This window comes from Mirounga leonina, unplaced genomic scaffold (genome assembly GCF_011800145.1).
Source record: "Mirounga leonina isolate KUSES-001 unplaced genomic scaffold, KU_Mleo_1.0 Mir_177, whole genome shotgun sequence".
Classification (NCBI taxonomy): domain Eukaryota; kingdom Metazoa; phylum Chordata; class Mammalia; order Carnivora; family Phocidae; genus Mirounga; species Mirounga leonina.
The window spans coordinates 6,073,957-6,101,335 of record NW_023270459.1 but is presented as its reverse complement, the minus strand read 5'-3'; the positions used below and the strand labels follow the sequence as shown (position 1 = coordinate 6,101,335).

The window sequence follows — 27,379 nt, the reverse complement described above, 5'->3', positions numbered from 1 at the left end:
GCATTAGGAAAGGTTCCAGGATGCAAAAGTCCCTGGAGACACCAGGTGGTCTCTCTTTGGCCCAGAGGGCACGGTGCTCCCGTCTGCCCTTAGTCTCCAGCTGAGCCACATCTCAGGCAGCCACCCCCCTCCCTAAATCCCTCTGGCTCTGTACCTGGACATTCCTTGTGTCTCAGTGACCTCCCCTACACATGGCGGGGGGGGGGGGGCATGGGGTGGGGGCAGGGTGAGAAAATCTACCTGAAGAGACGTCCCTGGGGCCAGGTACAGGAGAAGGTCCTGTCAGGGTTTCTGCATACCCTTGGCCCCTGTGCCAAGAGGACACCAGCCACTCTGGGAGGAGTGCAGACACTTTGGGTGTCCCCCTCTGTATGCTCCCATTCCCACTCTACTGGCCCAGACTCCCCAGGAAAGGGCACATGAGCTCAGCCCCTGCCTTTCTGACACATTTCTTCTGCCCCTTCATGCCATTCTGAGAGCTGTGTGTTATCTCCACTGACAGAAAAGTAAACTGAGGCTCCAAGAGGGAACTCAGGGGCTTTGTTTCCTCCCAGAAGGTGGAACTAGGCTCTGGGCGACAGCGGCCCTAGCCAGAACAGCCCGTCCCGCTACTGCCCCCGGGTGATAGCAGAGCCCACAGCCAGTCACCGAGCCCAGTGTGCCCTGCGGCAGGGACGGACCCCCTGGGGTTGGGTGGATGTCTGAAAACACTTAGCAGGGACAGCTCAGAACACAGCTCAGGCCCCCCAGTGGATGCGGGCCAGGGCCTCCTGAGTGCAGGTTCCCCTCCTCCCTGCCTCAGGGCTGGGCTACACGTGCGGGAGGCCAGGTTCTGGCCGCCGGGCTGCATGGCCGGAACTCCAGCAGGGGAACGGAGCCTAGCTGGGCGACACCCACAACCCGACGCGAGGCACGATGCTGCCGGGAAGCAGGCTGGCAGGATTCTTGCTCAGGTGCCCAGCAACTAGGAGCTGCAGGCCCCAAAGAACCAGATGCAACAGTGCGTGCCCCCCACCCCGGCCATGTGTTGATGACCGTGGCAAGATGTCTGAAGACCAAGACAGGGTGGCCTCTGGGTGGCTCTCAGTGGCTCTCAGCCCGGCTTTCCTGAGCACAGGAGACATGTGGTGAGTGAGGCCAACCCCTCACCACATGTCTTCTGTGGGCTGGGCTGGCCCTGCCTGATGTCTGGGAGGTGGAGAGGAGAAGTGGGCAGTGCCCAGTGTCCGAGTCAAAGAGAGAGCTGGTCCAGGTCAGCGAGGCACCCACAGACCCCTGCCAAGACCCGGGGCAACTGCCCAGAGAGGTGCGGCCTATGCTCAGTATGAGCCCTCCACCCCGGGGGGGGCGTGAGCGGGAGTGCAATCCTGCCAACAGGGGAGAGTCCATCTGGGGGCTGAGGGCTGCAGATCCTGCCCACATCTGCTTGGTCGGGGCTCTAGGAGGTGCCCTGAGCACCTTAAGCTGTGCTCAGGAAAGCCCCGCAAACAGTCTTGAAGGTCAAGAGCCCCCTCTGACCTCCTGAACTCATGGCCGTTTATGGATGGCTGAGGCTGGCAGGATTCAGAGGGTGGGAAGCTCCCCACGGGTCTTCCCCGCTCCAGACTAGGTGCCCGCCCTCCTGGTACCGAGACAGAGGTGTGAGTGGCGAGTACGGGGCAGGTGCTGGGGGCCAGCTCAGGCCGCCTCTGAGGCTGTGCCTCAGCAACCCGCCACCACCCGGCACAGGGTCCCCCGCACCCTCTCTCGGTGCTTCTCTGGCCTTGCAGAGAAGGAGCCGTGCAGGTGGGCAGCCCTGGTAAAGAAGTCTGGGCCCAGAGCAGACCTGGGGGCCTCACTGTGCTCAGCCCTCTCAGGGTGGGACCAAGAGGCTCCCCAGTCAGTCCCCCTGGAGGTGGAGACCCCCTGCGACCCCGCGGGTCACATGCAGAGCCAGGACAGGACCGGCTCAGAGCTGGCCTCACTCACCACATGTCTCCATCCTGGATGGTCCGGTCGTTGGGGGCCCCGGCGTGTCCATAGTGCAGAACCGCCGAATTCTCACCACTGCGGAGGACCGGGGGAGGTCAAGAGCCCATCCTCACCGGGATGTGCCCCTCAGAGACACAGCCATGGTGACACATGCAGACACGCAGACATGCACACGGCCATGCACACCCATTCTCAGGGGCAGGCCCCGGCCCACGGGCAGTACCATCCCCCCCTCCAGCAGAGGCCCGGGGGTGGCCGGCTCAGGCCGTACAGCTGGTGGCCAGCCTCGTGGCTCGCAGCTCCCATGCTGACACGTCAGGGCTCCCCTAGACGAGCGCTGTGTGGGCAGATGCCCTTGGGGCTCAGCATGTGGGACTGGTGGGGGGACAAGGGTCTGAGGCCCAGGGAAGGGACCCTGAGGAAGCCGTCTTCTCCTGGTTGGGGGGGGCGGGGAGGCCCAGGGGAATGGCCCGGACCATGGAGGGGCCGCCATGCTGTCAGCCTCGCTCCTCTATTCGAGCTTGCTTCCCTAATGAGCGATGCCTTTAAGAAAAAAAGGACTTTTAAGTCTGTCCAAAGGAAAAAAAAAAAAAACCCACCTGGGTGTAATATTTATGGCCCTGTTCGGGAGTCTCAGGAATCATAAAAGTAGAAATAATGATTTTTCTCTCTATCCACCAGAGAAGAACATTTCCAAAGACTGAGACGTCCACATGTATTATTCATGTGCCGAGGACGTGCGCATCAGCAGAGCTGCTGGTTCCGTCCTGGCTGGGCAGAGGCCAGACCCTCTGACCCAGGGCGCAGAGCTGGGCGAGGCGAGCTAGGGTGCACCCGGGAGCCGAGGGGGCCACCCCCAGCCAGGATGTGCTCCTCAGAGACACACGCACGGTGACACACGCAGACACGCAGACAAGCATACAGCCGTACACACCCACAGCCACGGGCTGCCCCGTTCTCAGCGGCATTTGACCCCCGTGGCCTCTAAGCACACTCAGCCACGTGCAGCTGACACACACAGACACACACAGAGCACCCGCAGCCACAGTGTGCCGCACATGGGGGGATACCCCCCCACCCCAGAGACCCGGACCCACCCACCGTCAGGATGTTCCCTACACAGCCACACTGATGGCCACACACACACACAGACACGGAACCACGGCCTCCTGCACCGACATGGCTCCTTCCGCCTCTGCTGCACACAGAAGCCGTCACAGCCCTAAGTCACACCCTGGGGGAGGTCAACAGCCCATCCTCACCGGGATGTGCCCCTCAGAGACACAGCCACGGTGACACATGCAGACATGCACACGGCCATGCACACCCATTCTCAGGGGCAGGCCCCGGCCCACGGGCAGTACCATCCCCCCCTCCAGGAGAGGCCCAGGGGTGGCCGGCTCAGGCCGTACAGCTGGTGGCCAGCCTCGTGGCCAGCCCCACATGCTGGCTGTGTGTCTGTGTGGAGGGGAAAGGAAGGCTAGCCAGCAGCCCCAGGGGGGCAGCCACCCTAGAGAGGGCGAGGGAGGGCATGGCAGCGAGTGGGCCGGCTCCCTCCTGCACCCCGCACGGGCCGGAAGCCTTAGGAAGGGACAATGGCTTAGCTTCAGTGGGCACTGCTGTGGGCATGGTAGCGAGCAGGTGTGTCCAAGCTCAGGGGGCGGGGGGGCCCTCACCTTCCCACAACCCCCCCTCTCTGTCATCCCCACTTACCTGCCACAGATGCAGGTGTAGGAGCTGTGGCGCATGCCCCCCCGGGAGTAGCAGTAGTGCTCGAAGAGGCTGCAGGGGAAGAAAGGACGTCAGGACGGAGGTGCCAGAGGATGCACGCCCCCCGCCCCACGCAAATCCTGGGCCCAGCTTGGCTTGCTTGGCTGTGCCCGCAGCAAGACCCAAGCTCCCCGGCATTGCTCTGCGAGGCTTGTAGCCCGGAGCCCAGGATCGGCGCAGGCCACAGAAGCAGGGGCCAGTGAGGAGAGGGAAAACAAAACAAGAGGCACACCACCTCCCATGCTGGGGGGCTGCCCAGCGCCCCAGGCCCATCGGGAAGTCAGCCCTGGTCTTGCAGGAGGACGGATTGGGGCAGGGGCCACCGCTGTATCCCTGGGACTCCCGTGTCCACTGGCCACAGCCCACCCCACCACGAGGGGCTGGACACGAGCTCTCCCAGCCCCAAGCTAGCCTCATATGGCCCTGGGCCTGACCCTGGGGAGGGGCACAGGGAAAGGAGAGCAGAACCGCTGGGCACTGGCCTGGAGGACAGGGTCGAGGGGCAGGCCCTCACGGAGACAAAGCAGGGCAGGGCGGTCTCTGGTTGGGGGCAGAGGGGATGGAGAGATACAGGGTCTGAGGACAGGTCCTCCTTCTCCTTCCTAAGGCCAAGCAGCAAATGGCCCCATGGACAAGCTCCCACTCTGGGCAGGGGAGGCAAAGGTGAGACCCTAGAGGGGGTCGCTAGCCCCCAGGGTGAGCCCAGAGCCAGAGCCTTGGGAGGCCTCCAGGTGCACAGGATGTCAAGGTCAGAGGGTAAACCACCCCTGGCAAAGGCCTGAGCCCTGCCCCTGGGCCTCCTGGGGCAGATCCTGCAGATGACTACAGGGGCTGATGGACCAGACCAGCCACATGAACACCACCTCAGCAGTGCTGAACTCTCGGCGGGCCTGGGCAACATCTGAGAAGCAGGTCCAGGGGGCCCCACCCCACCCGCCGACCCCCAGGGCAGGGGCCCAAGCACAGGGCTGTGCCACAGCCCCCGTCCTCGGAACACCAAGGCTGCCCGTGGGCATGCTGAGTGGCAATCCTGCCCTGCTCACTCGAGGCCTGTTTCGGGGAACATCTGTATGGAGCAGTCTAATCTTCCAGGCGCTGTAAACATCAATTACGTATAATTGTTATGATTGGGTATTAAGTAGTTGTCATGCAGGAACGGTTCTGCTCCGTTCAATCGGCTTCCAGACTTGCTTCACAAACCTCCCAGGATAATTGGGTATCTGTGAGTGAACGATTTCCTCAACAGAAATAATTTCAGGAAGTGCCAGGGAGGCGAGGAAGGGCGCACACTCCCCCCTTATCAGTGCCCTGTATTCACAGCAGGGGCACTCTAGGGGCTGCCACCAACTTTCACCTCTGTCCCGGGGACCACGGGGGTGGCGAGACCAAGTCACAGCCCCGCGTGCGGCTACAGCCCAGCCCGTTCCTTCCTGGGGCCAGCCTTCCAGTGCCAAGCCCCGGCAGGCAGCCTCTGATACCAGGGCCTCGGACACGGGGCCCCCGCACAGCGAGCCCACATGAGGGGAGGACGCCCGATGAGCCGTGGAGCTGCTCCCTTATAAGGAAGACCCAAGCCTGTGCGGACAGAAGCAGATCTCAGGGCCGCATGGCCATTCTCCAGGGGCTGGGGACAGAGGGCCTTTCCTGGGGCGGGGACAGGCAGACAACTGTGGGAACAGCCAGGAAGGCCAGGCCGAGGGACAGCTGTGCCACCTGCGTGCACAGATGAATAACCGGGAACATTCTGCAGAGGCCTGAGGACGTGGGGTGGGAGGGCGGCTTCCCTCCCCTACAGCCTCAGCGGCCTGCATTTCCCGGCCGTGTCCTCTGCTCAGGAGAAACGGCCTTCATGGCACACTCCGGCTTCCATTTAAGAAAAAAGCACTTTAGGGTAAAAGGCACAGCTTACAGAAGCACTAGACTGTGCGAAGGCTGACCCAGTTTTCACCTGCGGATTGCAGCCCGGCCCTGGGGCAGTTTCTAGCCACAGGAAGAGGAGAAATGCCAGAAGCTGAAAAGTCACTCGAGCTGAAAATGACTTGAAGTTATTCAAATTGGACTTCAGCATCTAATTTTGGTTTGAATTAACTTTTCTGACACGACGTGAGGACCAACTGGGGCTTTGGTGGCAATAACAGGCGAACGCAACAGGCCCACGTTTTCTGCTCACGCGCCTCGGAGGTCCCTCTCTGAGCCCTCAGGCCTGGGCTGTGGACACATGCAATGGTCAGGGGGCCCATGGAAAGATGGGCATTTCTGGTTTTCAAGGGACAGGGGTACTGAGCAGTGCATGCTGCAAACTGGGGCCACATGGGTGACACGGAGCTCCTGTGGAGCCTGGTAGGAGCTCGGTCAGAGATGCACGCGTTCCCACTACACAGCTCACAGACCGAGGCGGTGATAGAAGGGCAGTTGATAAAGACCCCTCTGGAACTTTATGGAAAATATGGCCAACTGTGAACCAGATAAGGATCAGGTGACCCATAGCCAGAAGGGCCCAACTCCTGACAGACACAAGTCTACAACCAGATTCGGCTGGAAGCTACCCGTTGGTCCCTCTGGAGCCATAAGGAGACAATGGCAGAGTAAACTGAAAACCGGAACTGTAAACCGTCCCACCTCCCCCACTCAAGAGGTGCTACATGAAAGACAGTACACAGAACCACGTTCATGGGACAGGAAGGAAGATGGGGCCGGAAGGAAGGAAGACGGAGCTGCCAGGCTTGGGAAGCTGGAGGCCTTGGCTTTCACTGCCATGTGGGGACAGGGACAAGGCCTCAGGGACATAAGAAGTAGCAGAAGAGAACGAGACCCCACCCTCACATACAGCTGCGGCCCAGGCCGGGATGCACCCTCAGCAGAAGGCCAGACCTGGAGAAAATTCGCCAGCATCAAAACAGGCCATCAGGGAGCCTGCCTGGGCTCTGGGGAAAAACAAAATACCAGCCTTCCCTCGGAGTTCATAGTGTGGGTCTGTCCTCCGTGGGGTTCAGGGTCCAGCGTGAACTACCTGCATGGTTTGGAGTGACACAAAGCCAACTGGGTGGCCACAGCCTCAGGCCAGCCAGGGTCTGTGTGCACGCTATGTACACAATACACACACACACACACACACTGAAGATGAACTCACAACCCACACTTCGTCCACAAGAGTTGTCAGACACAGCCAGCAGCAGGCTGGGACCCCCAAGGATTTCTGGTAACAGAATTTCAGGGACTATACGCACCCATGAACTGACACCTAACCACAGAGCATGAAAACACAACAGGTAGATCCTATGAAGAACCACCTCAAAACTTCTGGAAGTGAGCAGTCTACCCATCAGCAGATGGGGGCAGGAAGCCAGGCAGCAGGGCCGGTAGCTCAGAGATCACCTCCGCCTGCTCTTTCATCTGTGACTCTCGCCTGTGTGTCGGTGTCCCGCGGAGCCTACCCGCCCCGCTCCCTCCTACTCACCTGCGTGGAGCATGAGGTGGGGAGCACCCGACCAGGCACCAGGCCCGTGGCCCAGCAGCAGGGGGGGCTTCCCGATGCGCAGAGGCAAGCCGGGGTCTCACACACACCTGCCACAACATGGTCTCTGAAGCTCTCTCCGGCAGGGCCGTGCCTCTATCAATTTACACCCCTTGCCTATAAATTTCTCCCAAGCAAGACACGAGTGGAAAATGCTTTGTCTCCAGACATCAGTGAGAACCTTTCAGTAACCTGGGAGAGTCTGTGCTGTGAATAACGAGGTGGATGGAGCTACTGCGGCGACAGAGGGGCAGACCCATTTGTCAGTGCCTAGAGATGACGAATGGGGCAGGGCGAGCAGATGCCGAGGCCCAGATCTGCAGGAACGGTGTCTCTGGGGACATCACTGGGGCCTCCGCCGGGGCCTGCACGTCTAGCCCGTGGAGCCTTCCTGGGCTCACGGCCCAGCTCCTGCCCTCGGAGGTTTATCACCTGATGAGGAGATAGCCACGGCCCTATAAAAATGCATCAGCTGCCCAAGATAACGGCAGGAGGGCTGCCGGGGGCAGAGAGTGTCAGCGAGCTACCAGCACAAGCGTGAGCGCTGGCAGATGGGCCAGCCGGGGAGGTGAGCAGGGGCTGCATCAGCCCCCTCCTGATGCACGGCGGTTCCAGGGCATGCCGCGCCAGGAACAGGAACGTGGAAGGGAAGATGGGCAGGCCGCTTGGCTGAGCTGCGGGTCTAGGAGAGTGAGCAGCTAGGACACGGGGTTCTCGTGTGCGGCCAAGGCACTCCAAGCTACACGCAGGGGCAGGTGCAGTCCACACCCACTGTTACTGCGGTCCCCAGCGGGTGCCCCACGTTCTCTCCTAGCAGAGGCAGGCTCCTCGTGGCGGCCCCCCACGTCCTCAGGCCTGTGGATTCTCCACCCTGTGCCATGTCCCGTCATCCTTGCTCTGGGCCACATGCCCAGCCTCCTGGGGGCACTGCTCAGTAATGACACTGAAGCCAAATCCCAGCTCTGCCATGTACCAGCTGTATGGCCTGTCCGTGCCTCAGTTTCCTTGTCTGTAAGATGGGATAACAGTACCTTCCACAGAACTGCTGTATCACTTACATGATATGATACATAGAAAGTGCATATAACAGCGTCTGCCACATGCTGAGCCCTACGTGCAGGACACATCAGCTGTCACCACTGTGGTCGTTCAGGGGCCTCAAAGGGAGTGCACACAGCAAGGTCCCCTTGAGGGAGGCCGGGCTTAGACAAAGAGTCTCTTGTCCTTTAAAGCCAAACAGAATCCCTTTGTGGCCCGGACCCCGGCGCCCACATGGTGCAGTGCAGCCCCACGTGCAGGTGGACACACGCTGCCTCCCCAGGACAGACACGCACACGGGTGTCCCCTGACACAGGGCGTCTAACTGCCTCTGTCCCGCTCACGCATCCGGAAGTCTTGCCTCCTTAGGGAAGTGCCCCGGCCTCGAGGAGTGAGAAAGGAGGGAGTGGGGGTGTCTCGTGATGTTTTGGGGCTAATGACTATGTTCTGTGCAGTTATCACAGCACTGAGTTACTTCGGATTCACATTTATTGTTTAATTAACTACCCTTATTTTTGGGGTATAAATGACAGCTAGGTAATGAATGGGAAAGGCCTTCTGGAGACCTGAGTACTTACTAAAAGAAAATTCTCAATAGTAAGAAAATCACAGTCCCACAGAGAGGAGCCCTGAGACTCACCCAGAGGCGAGTGGAGTGTTTTCCTGTTTTCCTGCTTCCCCCAAGTGGAGGCAGCAGCCAGAGACGACTCGGATCCAGACCCCGAGGAGGGGTCTCTGCTAGGAGTCAGCAGCAGGAGAACAGCTTGCCCACGGAACCAGAAGCACATACCACATTACTGTTGAATTTCCAGGGAAGGGTGGATGCTATTCCACTAATTTCTTCTGGGGGTGATCAGGTGTCGTCAGAAAGTACCCAGCAGAAGAGCCTCCATCCCGCCCTGGTAATCGCTGCCACCCATCCCAGCCTCTGCCCAAATTCCCAGGAGAGCCCCAGCTCCTGTAACCGAGTTCTCTGTGGGCCTTCTGAACGGCGGGTTCCGGCCTGTGTGGTGAACCGAGAGGCAGCCTGTCCCTCTCCTTCCCCAGGCCCCCCAGGGAGGAAAGACAGAGAGCAAGTGAGGGAGCCACCACTGAGGCTTGAGGGTGTTTTAAATGAGCAAGTAGCATTCATACAGTTTGTCACCAAGAAGGGACTGACCTGGACTAAACCCAGACATATATTATTAACAAAACTAGAAAAGGAGAGGAAAGATGGCGGAGGAGTAGGGGACCCTATTTCAACTGGTCCCCGGAATTGAGCTAGATATCTACCAGACCACTCTGAGCACCCGCGAAACCAGCCTGAGATGTAAGAAGATCTGGATCTCTACAAACAGAATATCGCAGGCGGTTGGTTTCCAGGTATGAAGCAGGGAGCCGTGATTCCGCGGGGAGCCGTGATTCTGCAGGCAGAATCGGAGGATAAACGGCAGCGGGAGGGTGCCTGGCCATGGGGATCCTACACCGCCCATGAGTGACAGCCTCGCGTGCTGCGGACAGGGCACAGACTCGCAGACCGGTAGCAGCGGGGAAAGGACTTCAGGGCAGCCCCCGGGGGCGGAAACCCAGAGCAGCAGGGTCGGGCCGGCGAACTGCTGCCCTGTCCGTCCTCCCCCCCCCCCCCCCCCCCCCATAGAAACCCAGAGCGGTGGGGTCGCGTGCGCGAACTGGGAGCAGCTGGGCACAACCCAGGCCGCTGCAGTTTATAGCAGCTCGGACAGAAACGGAGACCGTGTGGCCTGGAGAGCTCACTGAAGAACAGACTGCGGTCTCTCTGCTCTGAGGCAGAGGGTTGGAAACAGTCTCTTCTGCTCTGACTCACGGAAGAGATGCGGAAAGCCGCCAGGGAAAGCCGCCAGAGAACAAAAGCCCCCAAAACTGATTCCCACTGAGCCCATCCCCCGCCACAGGGGGGCAGGGCAACTCCGCCCAAACAGGGTTGCCTGAGTAACAGCACGGCAGGCCCCTCCCGCAGAACACAGGCTGGGAAAACAAGAGGCCAGCAACCCTAAGGTCCCAAGAAAACAGGTGCATCTTGCTTGGGTTCTGGTCAATAATTTGGACTCTATACATTCCCTCAAACACCCATCAACAGAATGACTAGGAGGAGGAGCCCCCAAAATAGAAAAGACTCAGAGATTATGACTTACGCTGCAGACTTACAAATGGATGCAGATATAACCAAGATGTCGGAGATGGAATTCAGGCTAGCAATTGTGAAGACAATGGCTAGAATGGAGAAATCAATTAATGGCAACATAAAGTCTCTAAGGGCAGAAATGAAAGCTGAACTGGCAGAACTTAAAAATGCTATCAATGAGATCCAATCCAATATAGATAATCTAACAGCTAGGATAACTGAGGCAGAAAAACGAAGAAGCGACCTGGAAGACAATATAATAGATAAAAAAGGGAAAAGAGGAGGCCAGGGAGAAACAACTCAGAATCCATGAAAATAGAATCAGAGAAATAAGTGACACCATGAAGCGTTCCAATGTCAGAATAACTGGAATCTCGGAGGGAGTGGAGAGAGAGAACTAGAAGATGTATTTGAGCAAATCGTAGCTGAGAACTTCCCTAATCTGGGGAATGAAACAAACATTCGCATCCTAGAGGCAGAGAGGACCCCTCCCAAGATCAAGGAAAACAGGCCAACACCCTGGCATGTAATAGTAAAAACTTGCAAATCTTAGAACCAAGGAAACCATCTTAAGGGTAGTTAGGGGGAAGAGATGCCTTATGTACAGAGGGAGGAACATCAGAATAACGTCAGACCTATCCACAGAGACCTGGCAAGCCAGAAAGGCCTGGCAAGGCATATTCAGGGTACTAAATGAGAAGAACATGCAGCCAAGAATACTTTATTCGGCAAGGCTTTCATTTAAAATGGATGGAGAGATGCAGAGCTTCCACGACCGGCAGAAACTGAAAGAATATGTGACCACTAAGCCGGCCCTGCAAGAAATATTAAGAGGGGTTCTATAAAAGGAGAAAGACCCCAAGAGTGATATACAACAGAAATTTACAGGGACAATCTATAAAAACAATGTCTTCACAGGCAACATGATGACAATTCATTCATATCTTTCAATAATCACTCTCAATGTGAATGGCCTAAATGCTCCCATAAAACGGCACAGGGTTGCAGACTGGATAAAAAGACAGGACCCATCCATATGCTGCCTACAAGAGACTCATTTTGAACCTAAAGATACATCCAGACTGAAAGTGAAGGGATGGAGATCCATCTTCCATGCCAGCGGACCTCAAAAGAAAGCTGGGGTAGCAATTCTTATATCAGACAAATTAGATTTTAAACTAAAGTCTGTAATTAGAGACACAGAGGGACACTATATCATTCTTAAAGGGTCTATCCAACAAGAAGATTTAACAATTGTAAATATCTATGCCCTCAACATGGGAGCAGCCATCTACATAAGCCAACTGTTAACCAAAATAAAGAGTCATATTGATAACAATACGTTAATTGTAAGAGACCTCAATACTCTACTCTCAGCAATGGACAGATCATCTAAGCAGAAAATCAACAAGGAAACAAGAGCTTTGAATGATACATTGGACCAGATGGACCTCACAGATATTTACAGATCATTCCACCCTAAAACAACAGAATACTCATTCTTCTCGAGCGCACATGGAACTTTCTCCAGAATAGACCACATACTGGGTCACAAATCAGGTCTCAACCGATACCAAAAGATTGAGATTATTCCCTGCATATTCTCAGACCACAATGCTCTAAAACTGGAACTCAATCACAAGAAAAAATTTGGCAGAAATTCAAACACTTGGAAGCTAAAGACCACTCTGCTCAAGAATGTTTGGGTCAACCAGGAAATCAAAGAAGAACTTAAACAATTCATGGAAATCAATGAGAAAGAAAACACATCGGTCCAAAACCTATGGGATACTGCAAAGGTGGTCCTAAGGGGGAAATACATAGCCATCCAAGCCTCACTCAAAAAATAGAAAAATCCCGAATTCACCAACTAACTCTACACCTTAAAGAACTAGAGAAAAAGCAACAAATGATGCCTACGCCACGCATTAGAAGAGAAATAATTAAAATTAAAGCAGAGATCAATGAATTAGAAACCAGAAACAGTAGATCAGATCAACAAAACTAGAAGTTGGTTCTTTGAAAGAATTAATAAGATCAATAAACCAGACTTATCCAAAAGAGAGAAAGAACCCAAATTAATAAAATTATGAATGAAAGGGGAGAGATCATGACCAACACCAAGGAAATAGAAACAATTATTAGAAATTATTATCAACAACTATATGCCAATAAACTGAGCAATCTGGATGAAATGGAGGCCTTCCTGGAAACCTGTAAGCTGCCAAGACTGAAACAGGAAGAAATTGACAACCTGAATAGGCCAATAACCAGTAACGAGATTGAAGCAGTGATCAAAAACCTCCAAAAAAACAAGAGTCCAGGGCCTGATGGATTCCCTGGGGAATTCTACCAAACATTCAAAGAAGAAATAATACCTATTCTACTGAAGTTGTTTCAAAAAATAGAAACAGAAGGAAAACTTCCAAACTCATTCTATGAGGCCAGCATTACCTTAATCCCCAAACCAGGCAAAGACCCCATCAAAAAGATGAATTTCAGACCGATATCCCTGATGAATATGGATTCCAAAATCCTCAACAAAATCCTGGCTGATAGGATCCAACAATACATTCAAAGGATCATCCACCACGACCAAGTGGGATTTATCCCCGGGATGCAAGCGTGGTTCAACATTCGCAAATCAATCAATGTGATACAACACATTAATAAGGGGAGGGAGAAGACCCATATGGTCCTCTCAATTGATGCAGAAAAAGCATTTGACAAAATACAACATCCTTTCCTGATTAAAACTCTTCTGAGTATAGGGATAGAGGGAACATTCCTCAAGTTCATAAAATCCATCTATGAAAAACCCACAACGAATATCATCCTCAATGGGGAAAAGCTGAGAGCCTTTCCCTTAAGATCAGAAACACATCAAGGATGCCCACTCTCGCCACTATTGTTCAGCATAGTACTAGAAGTCCTAGCAACAGCAATCAGACAACAAAAAGAAAGAAAAGGTATTCAAATTGGCAAAGAAGAAGTCAAACTCTCTCTTTTCGCATACAACATGATACTAAAGTATCATGGAAAACCCGAAAGACTCCACCCCCAAATTACTAGAACTCATACAGCAATTCAGTAATGTGGCAGGATACAAAATCAATGCCCAGAAATCAGTTGCTTTCTTATACACTAACAACGCAACTGTAGAAAGAGAAATTAGAGAAATGATTCCATTTACAATAGCACCAAAAACCATAAGATACCTCGGAATAAACCTAACCAAAGCAGTGAAGGATCTATATATACTCTAGGAACTACAAAACACTCCTGAAAGAAATTGAAGAAGACACAAAAAGATGGAAAAATATTCCATGCTCATGGATCGGAAGAATAAACACTGTTAAAATGTCTATGCAGTCTACACCTTCAATGCCATCCCGATCAAGATTCCAACGACATTTTTCAAAGTGCTGGAACAAACAATCCTAAAATTTGTATGGAATCAGAAAAAAACCCGAATCGCCAAGGAAATGTTGAAAAAGAAAAACAAAGCTGGGGGCAACACATTGCCCGATTTCAAGCTATATTACAAAGCAGTGATCACCAAGACAGCATGGTACTGGCACAAAAACAGACATACAGACCAATGGAACAGAATAGAGAACCCAGATATGGACCCTCAACTCTATGGTCAAATAATCTTTGACAAAGCAGGAAAAACATGCAATGGATAAAAGCCAGTCTCTTCAATAAATGGTGCTGGGAAAATTGGACAGCCACATGCAGAAGAATGAAACTCGACCATTCTCTAACACCATTCACAAAGATAAACTCAAAGTGGATGAAAGACCTCAATGTGAGACAGGAATCCATCAAAATCCTAGAGGAGAACGTAGGCAGTAACCTCTTTGACATCGCCCACAGCAACTTCTTTCAAGATACATCTGCAAAAGCTAGTGAAACAGAAGCAAAAATGAACTTTTGGGACTTCATCAAGATAAAAAGCTTCTGCACAGCAAAGGAAACAGTCAACAAAACAAAAAGGCAACCCACAGGATGGGAGAAGATATTTGCAAATGACACTACAGATAAAGGGCTGGTATCCAAGATCTATAAAGAACTTCTCAAACTCAACACCCAAAAAACAAATAATCAAGTCAAAAAGTGGGCAGAAGATATGAAAAGACACTTCTCTGAAGAAGACATACAAATGGCTAACAGACACATGTTCATCATCATTAGCCATTAGGGAAATTCAAATCAAAACCACATTGAGATACCACCTTACACCAGTTAGAATGGCAAAAATAGGGAAAGAAACAACAAATGTTGGAGAGGTTGTGCAGAAAGGGGAACCCTCTTACACTGTTGGTGGGAATGCAAGTTGGTACAGCCACTTTGGAAAACAGTGTGGAGGTTCCTCAAAAATTTAAAAATAGAGCTACCCTATGACCCAGCAATTGCACTACTGGGTATTTACCCCAAAGAAACAGATGTAGTGAAAAGAAGGGCCATATGTACCCCAATGTTCATAGCAGCACTGTCCGCAATAGCCAAACTGTGGAAAGAGCCGAGATGCCCTTCAACAGATGAATGGATAAAGAAGATGTGGTCCATATATACAATGGAATATTACTCAGCCATCAGAAAGGATGAATACCCAACTTTTACATCAACATGGATGGGACTGGAGGAGATTATGCTAAGTGAAATAGCATAGGTCAAGCAGAGAAAGTCAATTATCATATGGTTTCACTTATTTGTGGAACATAAGGAATAGCACGGAGGACATTAGGAGAAGGAAGGGAAAAATGAGGGGGGTGGGAATTGGAGGGAGAGATGAACCATGAGAGACTATGGACTCTGAGAAACAAACAGGGTTTTAGAGGGGAGGGGGGAGGGGGATTGGTTAGCCCGGTGATGGGTATTAAGGAGGGCACGTACTGCATGGAGCACTGGGTGTTGTATGAAAACAATGGATCGTGGATCATCACATCAAAAACTAATGATGTATTGTATGGTGACTAACATAACATAATAAAATTAAAAAACAAAACAAAACAAAACTAGAGCTCACGGCACAGCCTGCAAGACTCGGCACCACCTGGGACACGGGCCACATGCAGTGGCTGCAGTGGCCATCTCCACCATCAGCAGCTCCTTCTGCCTGAGGCTCGCCAAGTCCCCTGCCGCTGCCCCACCTGAGTCCCCGCCAGGGGACAACGACACCTTCCCACCCAGGGTCTCTGATAAGGCCCTGCCAATAAGAGAAACTGATCAGCCCCTAGCAGCCTCCAGCGTTGTCAAAAATCCTTGGTGGGGAAGGAGCGGTTTTCCTACTTTGTGGGAAAAAGGCCCTGCAAGGGAAGACTCCACCCAACCGGAGGCAAGGGCGGCAGCAAAGACAGGGTCACGGCAGGAAGACGAGGAGCACCAGAGAGAAGCCACTCACTCTCTCCCCAAGAGCAGCGTTATCAAGGTACGAGATAATTAGCATTTTAATTGGATAATTGGGAATTCTAAATTGCCTATCTTGTATTAAGCATAACTGAGGACATAACATGACATTCAATTAACAAATATTCCTCTTTATCCTTGACATGCTTGATTAGGTTGAATTTCCGAGTTCTTCGGTATCAGCAACAGGATAAAGCCCCGGCTTATTAGTCAGACGGCTAATAAATGCAAATCATATATATATGGAAAAGATTTTAGAAATTCTCTACACAAAGGGAAAAAAACCTCACCCAGAATCTTATCCCCCAGAGATAACCTCTGTCAAATATGCTGTTGAACATCCTTCCAGGCATTTTTTTTAAATGCATAAATACGGATTGTTAAAAATAATAATGAGCTGTATGTTAAAATAATAAAACCTTTTTCGAAGCCACTTTTTGACTGAAGTCTGACGTGCGTAGAGAAGAGGACTACGACCATAGGGACCCAGCATGGTGACCTGCCACAGAGTGAGCACGCCCTTGTGCCCGGCAGGTGGGGCCCCTCCCAGCCCGTCCTCCCTCCCGAGGGCGCCTGACTTCCATCACCGCACGGGACTTCTGCCTCCTTGTGACCTTTGCATAAAGGGAATCAAACAACAGGCCCTCTCCGTGGGGCTTCTTCTGCCGCTCCCATCGATGCCCATGAGACCCGCCCCGGTGGCGGGGAGCTGGCACTGCTGCTTCTCTCTGTTGGTAGTGTTCCATTGGCTCCGTTCTCCTGCTGCCGAACATTCTGGCGGTTTCCAGACTGCAGCTAACACGAACAGGGCAGCTGTGAACACGCTCGTCCGGTCTTCTGGGGCAGTGTGCACGCACCTCCACTGAGCATACTCCAGGCCTGGAAATGCTGTGTCACTGGATTTTGTATCCGTTCGGCTTTAGCAGGTAACTAACGCAAGGCTTTGTAGGTGACTGTATCAATTTATTCATTGGCTCGTAACTCCTACTTCACACCTGTGCATGGGGCCCCACTGAGCTCAAAAGGCACCCCCTCCAGTCCTGAGACATTTCTCTTGCTAAAGCAACATCATGTTCCCTTGTCCATAAATATATGTCTATATTTTGGGGGGCCACTCTGTCCAGAATCTGACTACTTCTCCCCCCTAACGCTGGTGTAGGCCACTGTCTCTTGCAGGTCGATGGACACAGTGGTGTAGCTGGTCTCCCTGCTTCAGCCCTTGTCCCCTACAGAGGACTCCTTTGATGATCTAAGTAGGAGCACACAGCGTCCTGGCTTCATTTCCCTGTCTCCTCTTATCTTCTCCATCTGCCTCCCTGCTGCTCCTGGGGCTGCCGGGCAAGCTCCCACCACAGGGCCACCAGAGGAGCCCCATTCTCTCCACCTGGAATGTCTGTCCCAGAGATCCATAGCTTGCTTTCTCCTTCAGGACTCTCCTCCAATGTCCCCTTCTCAGGGACACCTGTCCTCAGCTCCTTGGACAAAGTACTCCCTTCCCTCTAGCCCTCACCATATGACTTTCACCCATCCATCCATCCACCTATCCTTTCTCACCTCCATTATGTGGGGTTTTGTCTATTTTGCTTGCTCAAGTGTCCCCAGAGCCCAGAATAGGGTCTGGCCCACCGACACCCCTCCACACATGTCTGCTGAGTGACTGAACAGTACGTGGTTGCGTGGGCAGTACCACAACCTATAATTTATTTACTCCCCCAATTTCACGCTGTTGGATATCTAGGCTGCTTCCACCTCCATCTTATGCTGGACACCCGTGGCCACATGCCTGAATTCTTAGAAGGAGAATTACATGGGCACATTTTCAGTCTCAGGGCCCGTTCTGCCCAACAGACCCCAAAAACGTTCATAAGGATTTTCAGCGTCTTGAGCAGCGTACTATAGGGCCTGCCTGCCCACTCAACTGCGAATCTAGCAGGCAAAACCAAAAAGTATTTTGTTTCATTGATTAACTGGCAAGTTTACATGTTTACGTCCTCATAGTTCTTCCTTTCTGAGTGGCCCGTTTCTTTTTTTTTAGAAAAATGAATGTTCATCTTTCTCCTATTGATCCGTAAGGGATTTATATATGAAGGACACTAGCTAGTGGTTTCGACCATCATCTAGGTAGCAAGCAGCTGGCCCATTCTGACCCTCTGCAGGACCTTCTTTGCTGATTTCCTAAAAGAAGGGCAGGGCAGTGGGGGAGGCACTGCCGACAACAAGGGCAGGACGGACCGGTGTCTGGAATGGTGATGATATACAAGAAGACAAAACCTGGAGCCTGCAGCATGCAGCTTAAGTGGAAAATTCTAGATCTGTGAATCCAGATCCCTTTGGGGCTGATGCTCTTGAACAAGTGAGAGGGCCCCAGCTTTGGGAGGCCTGGGGAGAGCTGCGTAAACACAGCCACTGCCAACAACGTGCCTTCATCTGGGATCAACATCTGCTCACATCTGACCCAATCTCACCAGCCCTGGCTGATGTCAGCAATCACAGCCTTTTTGGCCCCAAACCAAAACCACCCCCCCTTTAAAAAATGCACCAGGCCATCCTAGGAATCATCCATGGAGGATCAATGTATGACCAGGAAGGGATGGAGGGAGATAATTCTCATTTGACACAATCCAGAGGCTACTTTCCCTCTCAAGGATGCCTGCACCCCTTCCTCCCCTCCCCAGGAAGGTGCAGGGGAAGGAAGCCGGTATGTGGGGAGCCTTCTGGAAGAGCAATAGCTAGTATTTCCCAAAGCATGACAGAAGTCCACGAGATGACATTAAGGGATACACTGATACACGTGTCCTATGCACTACGTATTTATTTTTAAGTGTTCCATTCCATTTATGGCAAATTATACTGAGTTTCACTCACGACAGGGATATAAAGCTTTCTTTTAAAGGACATTTAAAGAAAAAAAAAGTATAGGAACTAATAAGCAAATAGTACTACAAGTGGGACAGGAATTTGGCAGACAGTGTGAGGGTGTCACGTGACTGATGCTAGGTGATCCTGATCTAAGGCTTCTCTGAAGAAAAACCTTATTTTAGTTGTGGGAGTACCTTGGTCCGGAAGCTCCCTGAGCACTTGACTGTCTTCAGAAAACAGCTGGTGGGAGAGACTCAAAAGAACCCAGATTCTTTCCTATTCCCCCTCTTGCTCCTGTCCCTGGCTTGGCAGCCTCAGACACCCAGCCAGTGTGGACCCTCAGGGCAAATGCCAAACGGGGCCCTCTCCTTAGCACCCGGAATGCTGAGGGGTCTCGGGGGACGATGCCACCTCCAGCAAATCTGGCTGCTAAGGGCCTTGGACCAGCAGATGCCGCTCAGCTCTGCCGCTGAGTGAAGACAGGGAAGCGCTTCCCTTTGGCCTGAGTCCTGGCTGGAGCCTTACTTGGCAACGTTTCTGTCTTCCTTTATTTAATAGCTCATCATAAAGCCAGGTCATTAGACGGAGGCTGTTCAGGGCAAGGACTCTCCCAAATGCCCATGTGGGTCCACGGATGTACAAGTACCTCGGGGCACGTGCCCGGTGGCCACCCCGCTCCGCCTGCGGTGTCCTTGGAGGTACCACTTGCCACGAGGCCCCACTCCACAAATTCCTCCCACCACCCGTGGAAGAAGCAAAACTTAAAATCCTTCACCACAAAGGTGCTTCCTAAATACCAATCCTGCAGAGCATGAGGGTCCCGGATCCCACTCGGCGTGGCCAGGACAGGATCCCCTCGTCATCCCTTCTACTGGAAGAGAAGGCTATGCTTTTTGAATCCCTCCAGTGTGTCTTTGTTTCTACAGAGCCCAGTGCTACCTTATTTCCAAATATCAAATTTCTTTCTCAGCCTCATAATCTTAAAAGTATATCACAAATTTGCCGTTTCAGATAGAACTCTCTCTGGAAAGCACCTTTTTATATCAGTGCCTCTTTAAAGTGGCGGTCCGAAGCATCAGCTGGCTCTCTGCATCCCAGCTCCAGCTCTGGCAAGCCCTCTGGGGCTCTCCTCTTCTGACTCAATCACCTTCTGGGCCCCATGTCCACATTTTCTCTCCCAAAGGCCCTCTGCTCAAGGCTCTGACACCAGCCAGGCCCAGACGCGCACACACAAACCATTCTAGGTATTCCAGGCACAGGGCATGAAACACAGGGAACCGGTTCCCTGGGGGGTCAGGGTGCCTGGGGCCACCTCTCAGCTGGAGGACCCAGGAGAGCTGTGTCACTGCAGCCTAGGATCCCGGCCACCTGCAAGAAGTGAGAACGATGGCCACCTCACCAGGTGAACACTACCCCAGGTACCTAAGACACAAGATGTCCTCTTTGAGGACATTCTCCCAAGCTCCAGGGAGCCACAAAGCCCAGGTCAAAGGCAGACTGTCAATGGAAGGAGGCCCAGACACCATCCGGCAGGCCTGGGCGGGCCCTTGGTGGCAACAGCCCTCTCCGCCCTGCAAGTGCTTGCATTCCACGGCAGCACCCTGGCTACTTAGTAGTGTGGGCTGCCGAAGATCCTCTCCTAACAAGCCTTCATGTCCCCGCTCAGAACTCCAAGCATTATTTTAGACACACCTGGCTGAAGGAGCAACAGCAATGCTATTTATCACTCTGGAAGTCTTTATCCACTTACGATGATGACTGGGGAGAGCACCCACACCGCCCCTGTAGAAAGATCAGCCCTGAAAAGAGGAGACGCTGCCAGTGGGGGGCGCTCTCCAAGCATGGAGCCAGGTGGGGTGACCAAAGGGCTCCACTCTCCAGGACCCCAGGGCCTCAGCACCAGCTCGCGCCACATGGGTATGAGGTGGCTGGGTGGCGGGGGGACAGTCATGGGTGCTCCCCACCTGTCCCCAACATGTTGCAGGATGTCCACCCTGGGTCCGCAGGGAACAGGTGAGGCAATTTAAGAACTCACTCTCGTACTCTGAGCCTTTCCCCTGCTGACTTCCCGAAGATGCAGGGCAGGTTCCTAAAAGTACTCCTCCAACCCCCATGAATTAAAAATTTTGGTAACTTAAGCCTATTTATCAATAGCTAATTAATAAGGTCTAAGTCCTATGATGACAAGGTGATTAAAAGGTTTTTGAAATAATGCATTTTTAATTAAAATGCTACCCTCTCTTGGTTTCTGGATAGATTCAAAAGAAAGCCTTAACAGATGTTTTGTTTTCAAATACACATTATATAAAGCCAATAATTAGAACTCATGCTTTTAATTACATTTTAATTATTCTTTGCCTATTGATGCAAAGTTAAATATTCTTTCTTCGTGGTACTAATAGTGCTAACCAAAGCCAGCAGATGACCAGCAGGAACTGTTCCGTGTGCAAAGCCCTGTTTCAGAGGGCTGTATCGTGAAGGTGCCCTGGAACTCTTTGCCCTCCTCCTGGCAGATGGCGATCCATTTCTGGTGAACTGCCTGGTCCAGAGGCGCTCTCCTGCCTCCTGGCCTGGAAGAGTCATGCTCCGAGGCCAAAGCACCAGCGATGTTTTGAGGGTCTGCATTTCCCCTCCTCCTGTCCACAGCCACGAGGCCAGGAAAGTCTCGTGGCTTCTCCATCCCCTCCCTGCACACACTGGGAAGCGTCTTACCAGGGGGACCCACACAAGCAACCAAATCGCCCACCCAACTTCAGCAAGCTTACGAGACACCATGAGAACCTGGAGGAGGGGGCAGAGGGAGTCAGGCTGTGAGGCGGTGCTTCCCCGTCCGCCCTGCTGGCCTCTCCAGGGAACACCCGTACTGCCCAGCGTGCCCAGAGCACTGTTTCGGCCTCTGCCCCCAACCCCAGCCCCGTCCCTGCCGCCAGCACCCATGGGCGCCCTTAGCACCAGGACTGCTACAGCCCCTCCACCCTGCTCCCTTGAGTCCACCTGGCTGCCCTGCTAGCCTTTAACCAGGCCCCCCCACAACCCACCTGCCCGCCCCAGAGGTGGTGGCTGGAGGAGGCTGTCGGTGGCCTCTCCACTCGCTCACCACCAAAAGCCCTCCTAAGGTGAGCCCTCTCCTCTCTCCTTCCCCCTCCCCCTTACACACACACACATGCCCTTCATGGCTTTCACTCTTGCACATGGCTGTGCGCCTTTTCCCTACTGGTCTCGAAGGGAAGTTGTAGACAAAGGCCCAAGGCACCCTATACCCAAGGCTGGGTACAGGGATGAGCATGCAGTAGGTCCTCAGTAAACATCTGAGGAAAGGGTAACAGACGGCAGGGACGGTTGGCTGGAACATCCCCAATGCGCCAAAGAGAACACGAGCACGTGCACGCACACAAACACGTGGCCTTAAACCCCAGCTGCTCCGGGGGCACCTGGGCAGAGACCTGGCCGCGTGCTCACCTGTCCCCCTGTAGTCAGTGGGACTGCGGGACTGGCTCTTGCCAAACGGAGCATGAGCGAAAGTGACGTGAGCCGCTTTCAGGCAAGGCTTTTAAGAGTGGGCATAAGCTCGCCATGCTTTCTCTCTCCCCTCTCAACAGGGGCAGAGGACTTGAGCGACAGAAGTATCTTGGACACTGGTGGAGGACAGCCACAGGGCCCGCCTCACACTGCAACGTGAGCCAGAAATAAACCTGCCCTGTGCTCAGCCACTGAGACTTGCATTTTTGGTGTTAGTGCAAAGGCTTTCCTATGCTGACTAACACACGTAGGAATTTAGAATATGGTAAAGGAATTTTCAGTCAGGGAGGTAAAGACATTATTCCAAAGATGGCGGGCTGACGTGTCATTTCGTGGGGGGCAAAAATGCCAGCATCCTTGCTTACCCATCACTCTTAAATGCATGTTAGGTAGACCAAAGAGTTACACGTAAAAAACAAAACCATGTGGATAACATGGATTTGTCACACCGTACATACCAGTGTGGAAGTATTTCGTAACTGCACAGAAAATTTTTTAAAGAAAATCGTAAAACCATAAAGAGAGAAGAGAGACGCAAGCAGCTGAATTGTATTGAGGCCCATGTGAGGATGCAAAAGGTATGAACTATACAGGAAGAGATCAATTTGACAATTTAAACAGGGCATCAAACTGGGAAAAAATATTTTGACAAATAGAACGGTAATGTGAAGAGTCCTAGAACGAAGTGCTCTTAGAGATCACTAAGTTGACCATGAATGTCCCAACAGGAGCTGTGCCAAGGACACACAAGCCCCAAAGACAGAGAAAGCACCTGCAAGAGAAGATGAACCTTGCCAGCAATCAAAGAAGTGCAAATAAAGATGACTCTAACTTTTCCCTTAACAGTTGGTAGAGATGAAAAATAATAAGAGCAACACAGTTAACTCTGGGGCCCGAGGGGGAACAGGCAATCACAGGGGTGTGTGTGTGTGTGTGTGTGTGTGTGTGTGCGTGCGCGTGCGCACCCAGCTCAGTGGCAGAGAGCACGGGTTCTGGAGGCTGCCTGGCTCCTCCAAGACCCATCTGTCTGCTGTGGGATCGTGGGCCAGTTTCTTAAAGCCTTTATGTGTCCTATAAAGTGCAGAGGATGCCACTCCTCACACCCCTGGTATTAAATGGGAAAATTTCTAGGAAGCACATAGTATGTGCTCACCGGACAATAACGTCACGGGCAGCTATGAGGGAGAATAAGTTCTAGAGGACAGACTGGCTTTGTGTATCAAAAGTCTCCCCAGCAGTTCCATTTGCAGGAATTTACCCCAAAGAGATGACCAGTTAAACACTCGAGAGAGAGACAGATGGATAAGGTTGATCACTGCATTGTTGTTCACACTGGGAAGTCCAAAGCCACTGGGCCAATCCTGGCAGAGGACTGGTGTGAGCAGATTATGGCGGGGCCCCACAGGTGCAGTGTGCCCTAGCTCAGAGACGGAAGAAATATCCACTTGACACAGGGGGAGGAACAGTGTGATCCCAGCAGATCAAAGTCTGTCCATCTGTGCCCCTGGAGAGACCCAGAAGCATGTTGCTAAAGCCACAGGGGTTAGTGAACCTCTGTATCAAGGGAGATTTTCCATACCTTATTTATAATGTTCTGTACTGCCTGAATTTCCTACTGGAACATGTAGTATCTTTTTATCAGAAAAAGTTTCATGTTGAAAATATTTTTTGGGAGAAACGAAAGCTCCTTGTTAAAGACCAGCCGCCCTGTACCAGTCTTGCCCCACTGCCCCTAGCCCTCCCCAGGCCTCTTAGGATGTGCTGGGCCCAGGGGACACAGTCCACACAGCCAGGATCCGGGACTCCTTGAAGCTGCCACAAGGGGTCGCAAGTGCACGCCGCCTGCCGCCCGCAACTCGCGAAAGCTTTGGCCCAGCTTGTGGGACCGCAGTTCAGAAACTCAGTAGGCAGGGCTCTTTGGTATGGGGTGTGGAGAATCCAAGCCTCGAGAACGTCCGCTCAGCCCTGCTTCAAAAGCCCACTTAACTTCCTTCTCTGGAGTCAGATTCTGTGGCGAAACCCCCCCCACCCCCGTCTACACAAAGAGATAGGCCTCCTGCAGTGGGACTGGGGGTGTCAGAGACCCTGCCTGCTTCCTCTGGCTGCCCACACCATCAACGCTGTCCTCAGCAGGCCGCCCGTCCCTCGGGGAAACACGGGCGGCTTGAGATCCCACTGGAGTGGAGGGAGCAAGGGACAGGATGGGGCCAAACAGGCGGCTTGCAAGGACGGACGGAATTAAGGAGCAGATCTGCCTCTGGGGCTCTCTGTCTCCCCTGGCAACAGAAGGAAGCGTCTCTGCCCAGGGGGACGGTGCTCCCTGGAAGTGAGCCTGCCACTGTAAACAGATTCTGCAGATCTATACGGGGCAAATCACCTAGAATGTATACGACGTGACATTCGCCAAATGCCCCAGAAAGAACTCGGATTCAGCTGTGATCGGCGGGGCCTACCATTCGTAGCATCTGGATGCCCCAGTGAAACTCTCTGCCACCGGGGCTCCCTGCACAAGGAGCCTGGAGACAGTGGCCCAAGCCTACATCTTCCAGGGGCACCTCACCTCCCCCCCACCCCCGGCTCCCCGCCCCCGTACTGGCCTGCAGCTGTGCTGGGAGCATCGTGTCAGCCCCCCAGCCCCTGCAGTGCACTTTAAGGGAACTGTTTGTACCCACCTAGTTCTGGGACTAGTTGGGGGGGGGTCCCCGGGGGCCCGGGAGCTACACAAACACTTTTAACCCATGAGAATTGGCTGCCTTTCCTGGCCTTCCTTGCCTCGGGTGGAGAACAAGCTCAGTGATGCCTCAAAGCGCCAGCCAGCCCGGAAACTTCAATAACTAGGGAAGGAGAGTTCTTTATGAAATTTTTGTAGTCTGGTTGCTAGTTCTCACCTCTCTGAGTGTGAGCAGGTGTTTTATCCTTAAACTACAGAGCTAGAGCTCTCCTCTCCCTACTAAGGGGGCACTCCCACTGAACAAACACAGGGCACACCAAGGCCCTTGAGACTGTCTTAGAATAATGATGCCCATTCTGTACCTCCAGGGGGCTTAAATCATTTATAAGGCGATTTTAATAATAACTATAGATTAATTCTGCATTCTCTTTTTACCTATTTCACTGACTACAAACTGTTAGGAATTAGGTAATATATTACAATAGGCTTCTAGGGACTTTTTATTAACTAATGCCCCATATTTAAAAACCTTCCTGCCAAATGAGAAACATTAAGAAATGCGGTCCATTTTATAAATTGCTTCTAACAGATTCGATATTCAGGCCCCGGCCTTAACAGACAGCCCAGGCCCAAATGGTCGCTTTACCGTGTCGGCCTGTGGCTCTCCAGAGGCCTAGACATTTGGAAAGTTCGAGGACCACTCGCGCTGAGAGACAGAGACAGCAGCCTTCCTGCCCAGACTGCCACTGTAATAGCTCTGCTTTGTACGTTTGCTTTTTGCTTTTCGTTTTTTGGGTAAGCCTATTGGTTGAACTGTAACACATATGGTAAAGGACACACATCTCAGGTGTCCAAACTGACGACGTTTCACGACCGGACCCCTGCGATCCAGATCCGGAACCTTTCTAGTCTGGCAGATGCCATGCCCGTCTCTCCCCCACCCTCTGCTACCCCATCACCACGGTTCTGCCTGTTGGAGAGCTTCGTGGACATTGGATGAGACAGCATGGGCCCTGGAGTCTGGCTTCTTCCTCCTGACGCTGCCCGCCTGGTACTCGTCCGTTTATCCATCTCTACAGGGGGCTTTGGGCTCCCCCAGTTTCAGAGTACTCCCGGCCCATGCACAGAATGTTCTGGCGCACGTCTTCTGCTGTGTCTGCTGTGTCGCCGGGTACGGCATGCTCAGCCCAGTTGTCTTCCAGTGATTGTTCCAGCGTCTCTGTTTTTTACGTTTGCTATTTTTTGGCCTCCCAGGGAAGAGAGTTCCAAGCCCATGCCTTTAGGACACAGAGGCGTGAACCTGAGTGTGAGGCATCGGAGTGCCTGGCCAGGCGTGGGAGCTGCCGGGGCAGAAACAGCCTTGTCCTGAAGTCAGACCTTTCCCTGTGGGACCACAGCGCAGGCGGCTTTGCCTCGGCCCCAGAGCAGGATCACACATCTCGAAGACACAGAGAGCTACAGATGGCTTCTGACGCCCCCTCAGAGGTACCTGTCTTTCTGCAAGTAGACACCTCAGCAGCAATAAAAACTTGGTCAGGAATGAGGAAGAGGGAATGAAAAACACAAACAGGCTCACCCAGGGAAGAAAGCTGCGAGCTGGGGGCACCCGGAAGTGGCTGGGCAAGGTCCTGCCCTTCGAGAGAGTTCCTGGGCTGGGCCTCAGGAACGGGGTTGGGAAGGAGCCAGGAAGGGCAGGAGGAAGTCCAGCCAGTCCTCCTCAGGCCTGTCCTCCCTGCTTTCAGTGAAGGACTGAGATGGAGCCCGGGGGTGGGGTGCTGCACAAACACTGGGCAGTTACAGACATTTGAGGACAGTGCAGAGAAGGGGCCAAGATAAACACCAGGTCCCACAGAAAAGAGCTCCAGGGCACAGGCCCACTGCACCATGAGGGACAGGCGCCTGGCACTTGGGGCAGCCAAGTGCGGGCAGTTGAGGGTACAGCTTCCTTGTCCATCCGGCACTTCCAGGCAGAGGAGAGGAAAGGCCCAGCCTCCCAGGACTGTCCCAGTAAAGCCACCAAGCTGAGGATCCTTTGTTTTCATTTCCAAATTCAAAGGGCCCTCGGCTAAGCCAGCGTCTGATCCCGACTCAAAGCCATAGGGGACCCCTGGTGAGCCAGACATAGAGGAGCCTCAGCTGTGACAGCCCAGGGGGCTCGGAAAATTGAGGTCCCAGAAGCCAGTTTTAGAAGTTTATGAATAATAAATGCAATTAATGTGATGGAAAACAGAATTTGGAAGCAAAGCTGAGGCCCTAGGGCGGGTGACTCACCAGGTCACCCTCCCTTGTCACTTCCTGCTGCCCAAGCCCCTCAGAACAGACAGGTGGTCTGGAGGCGGGGGCACCAATCCCCCATCTGGCCATAGTCCAGAACAAAGAACAACTGGGGACTGGGGTCTGGCCGGAGAACAAAGGCCCCCCAGAACCCACCCCTTCTTTAGCTCCGGGCGCTTTGGGCACAGCACGCCCTGGTGGTAGAGTTCCT

At 53.0% G+C, this 27,379-nt stretch overlaps 1 protein-coding gene across 1 annotated transcript in view; it reads right to left on the bottom strand.

The window, feature by feature from the left end:
• PEPD (peptidase D) overlaps window positions 1-27,379 on the bottom strand; it is a 118,098-nt gene that overhangs the window by 20,446 nt on the left and 70,273 nt on the right. Inside the window, exons 10-11 of the mRNA XM_035023497.1 lie at window positions 3,685-3,753; window positions 1,969-2,046 (exon numbers count right to left, since the gene is read on the bottom strand). Of these exons, the coding sequence (XP_034879388.1) occupies window positions 1,969-2,046; window positions 3,685-3,753 (147 nt within the window). The remainder of the gene's footprint in view (window positions 1-1,968; window positions 2,047-3,684; window positions 3,754-27,379) is intronic.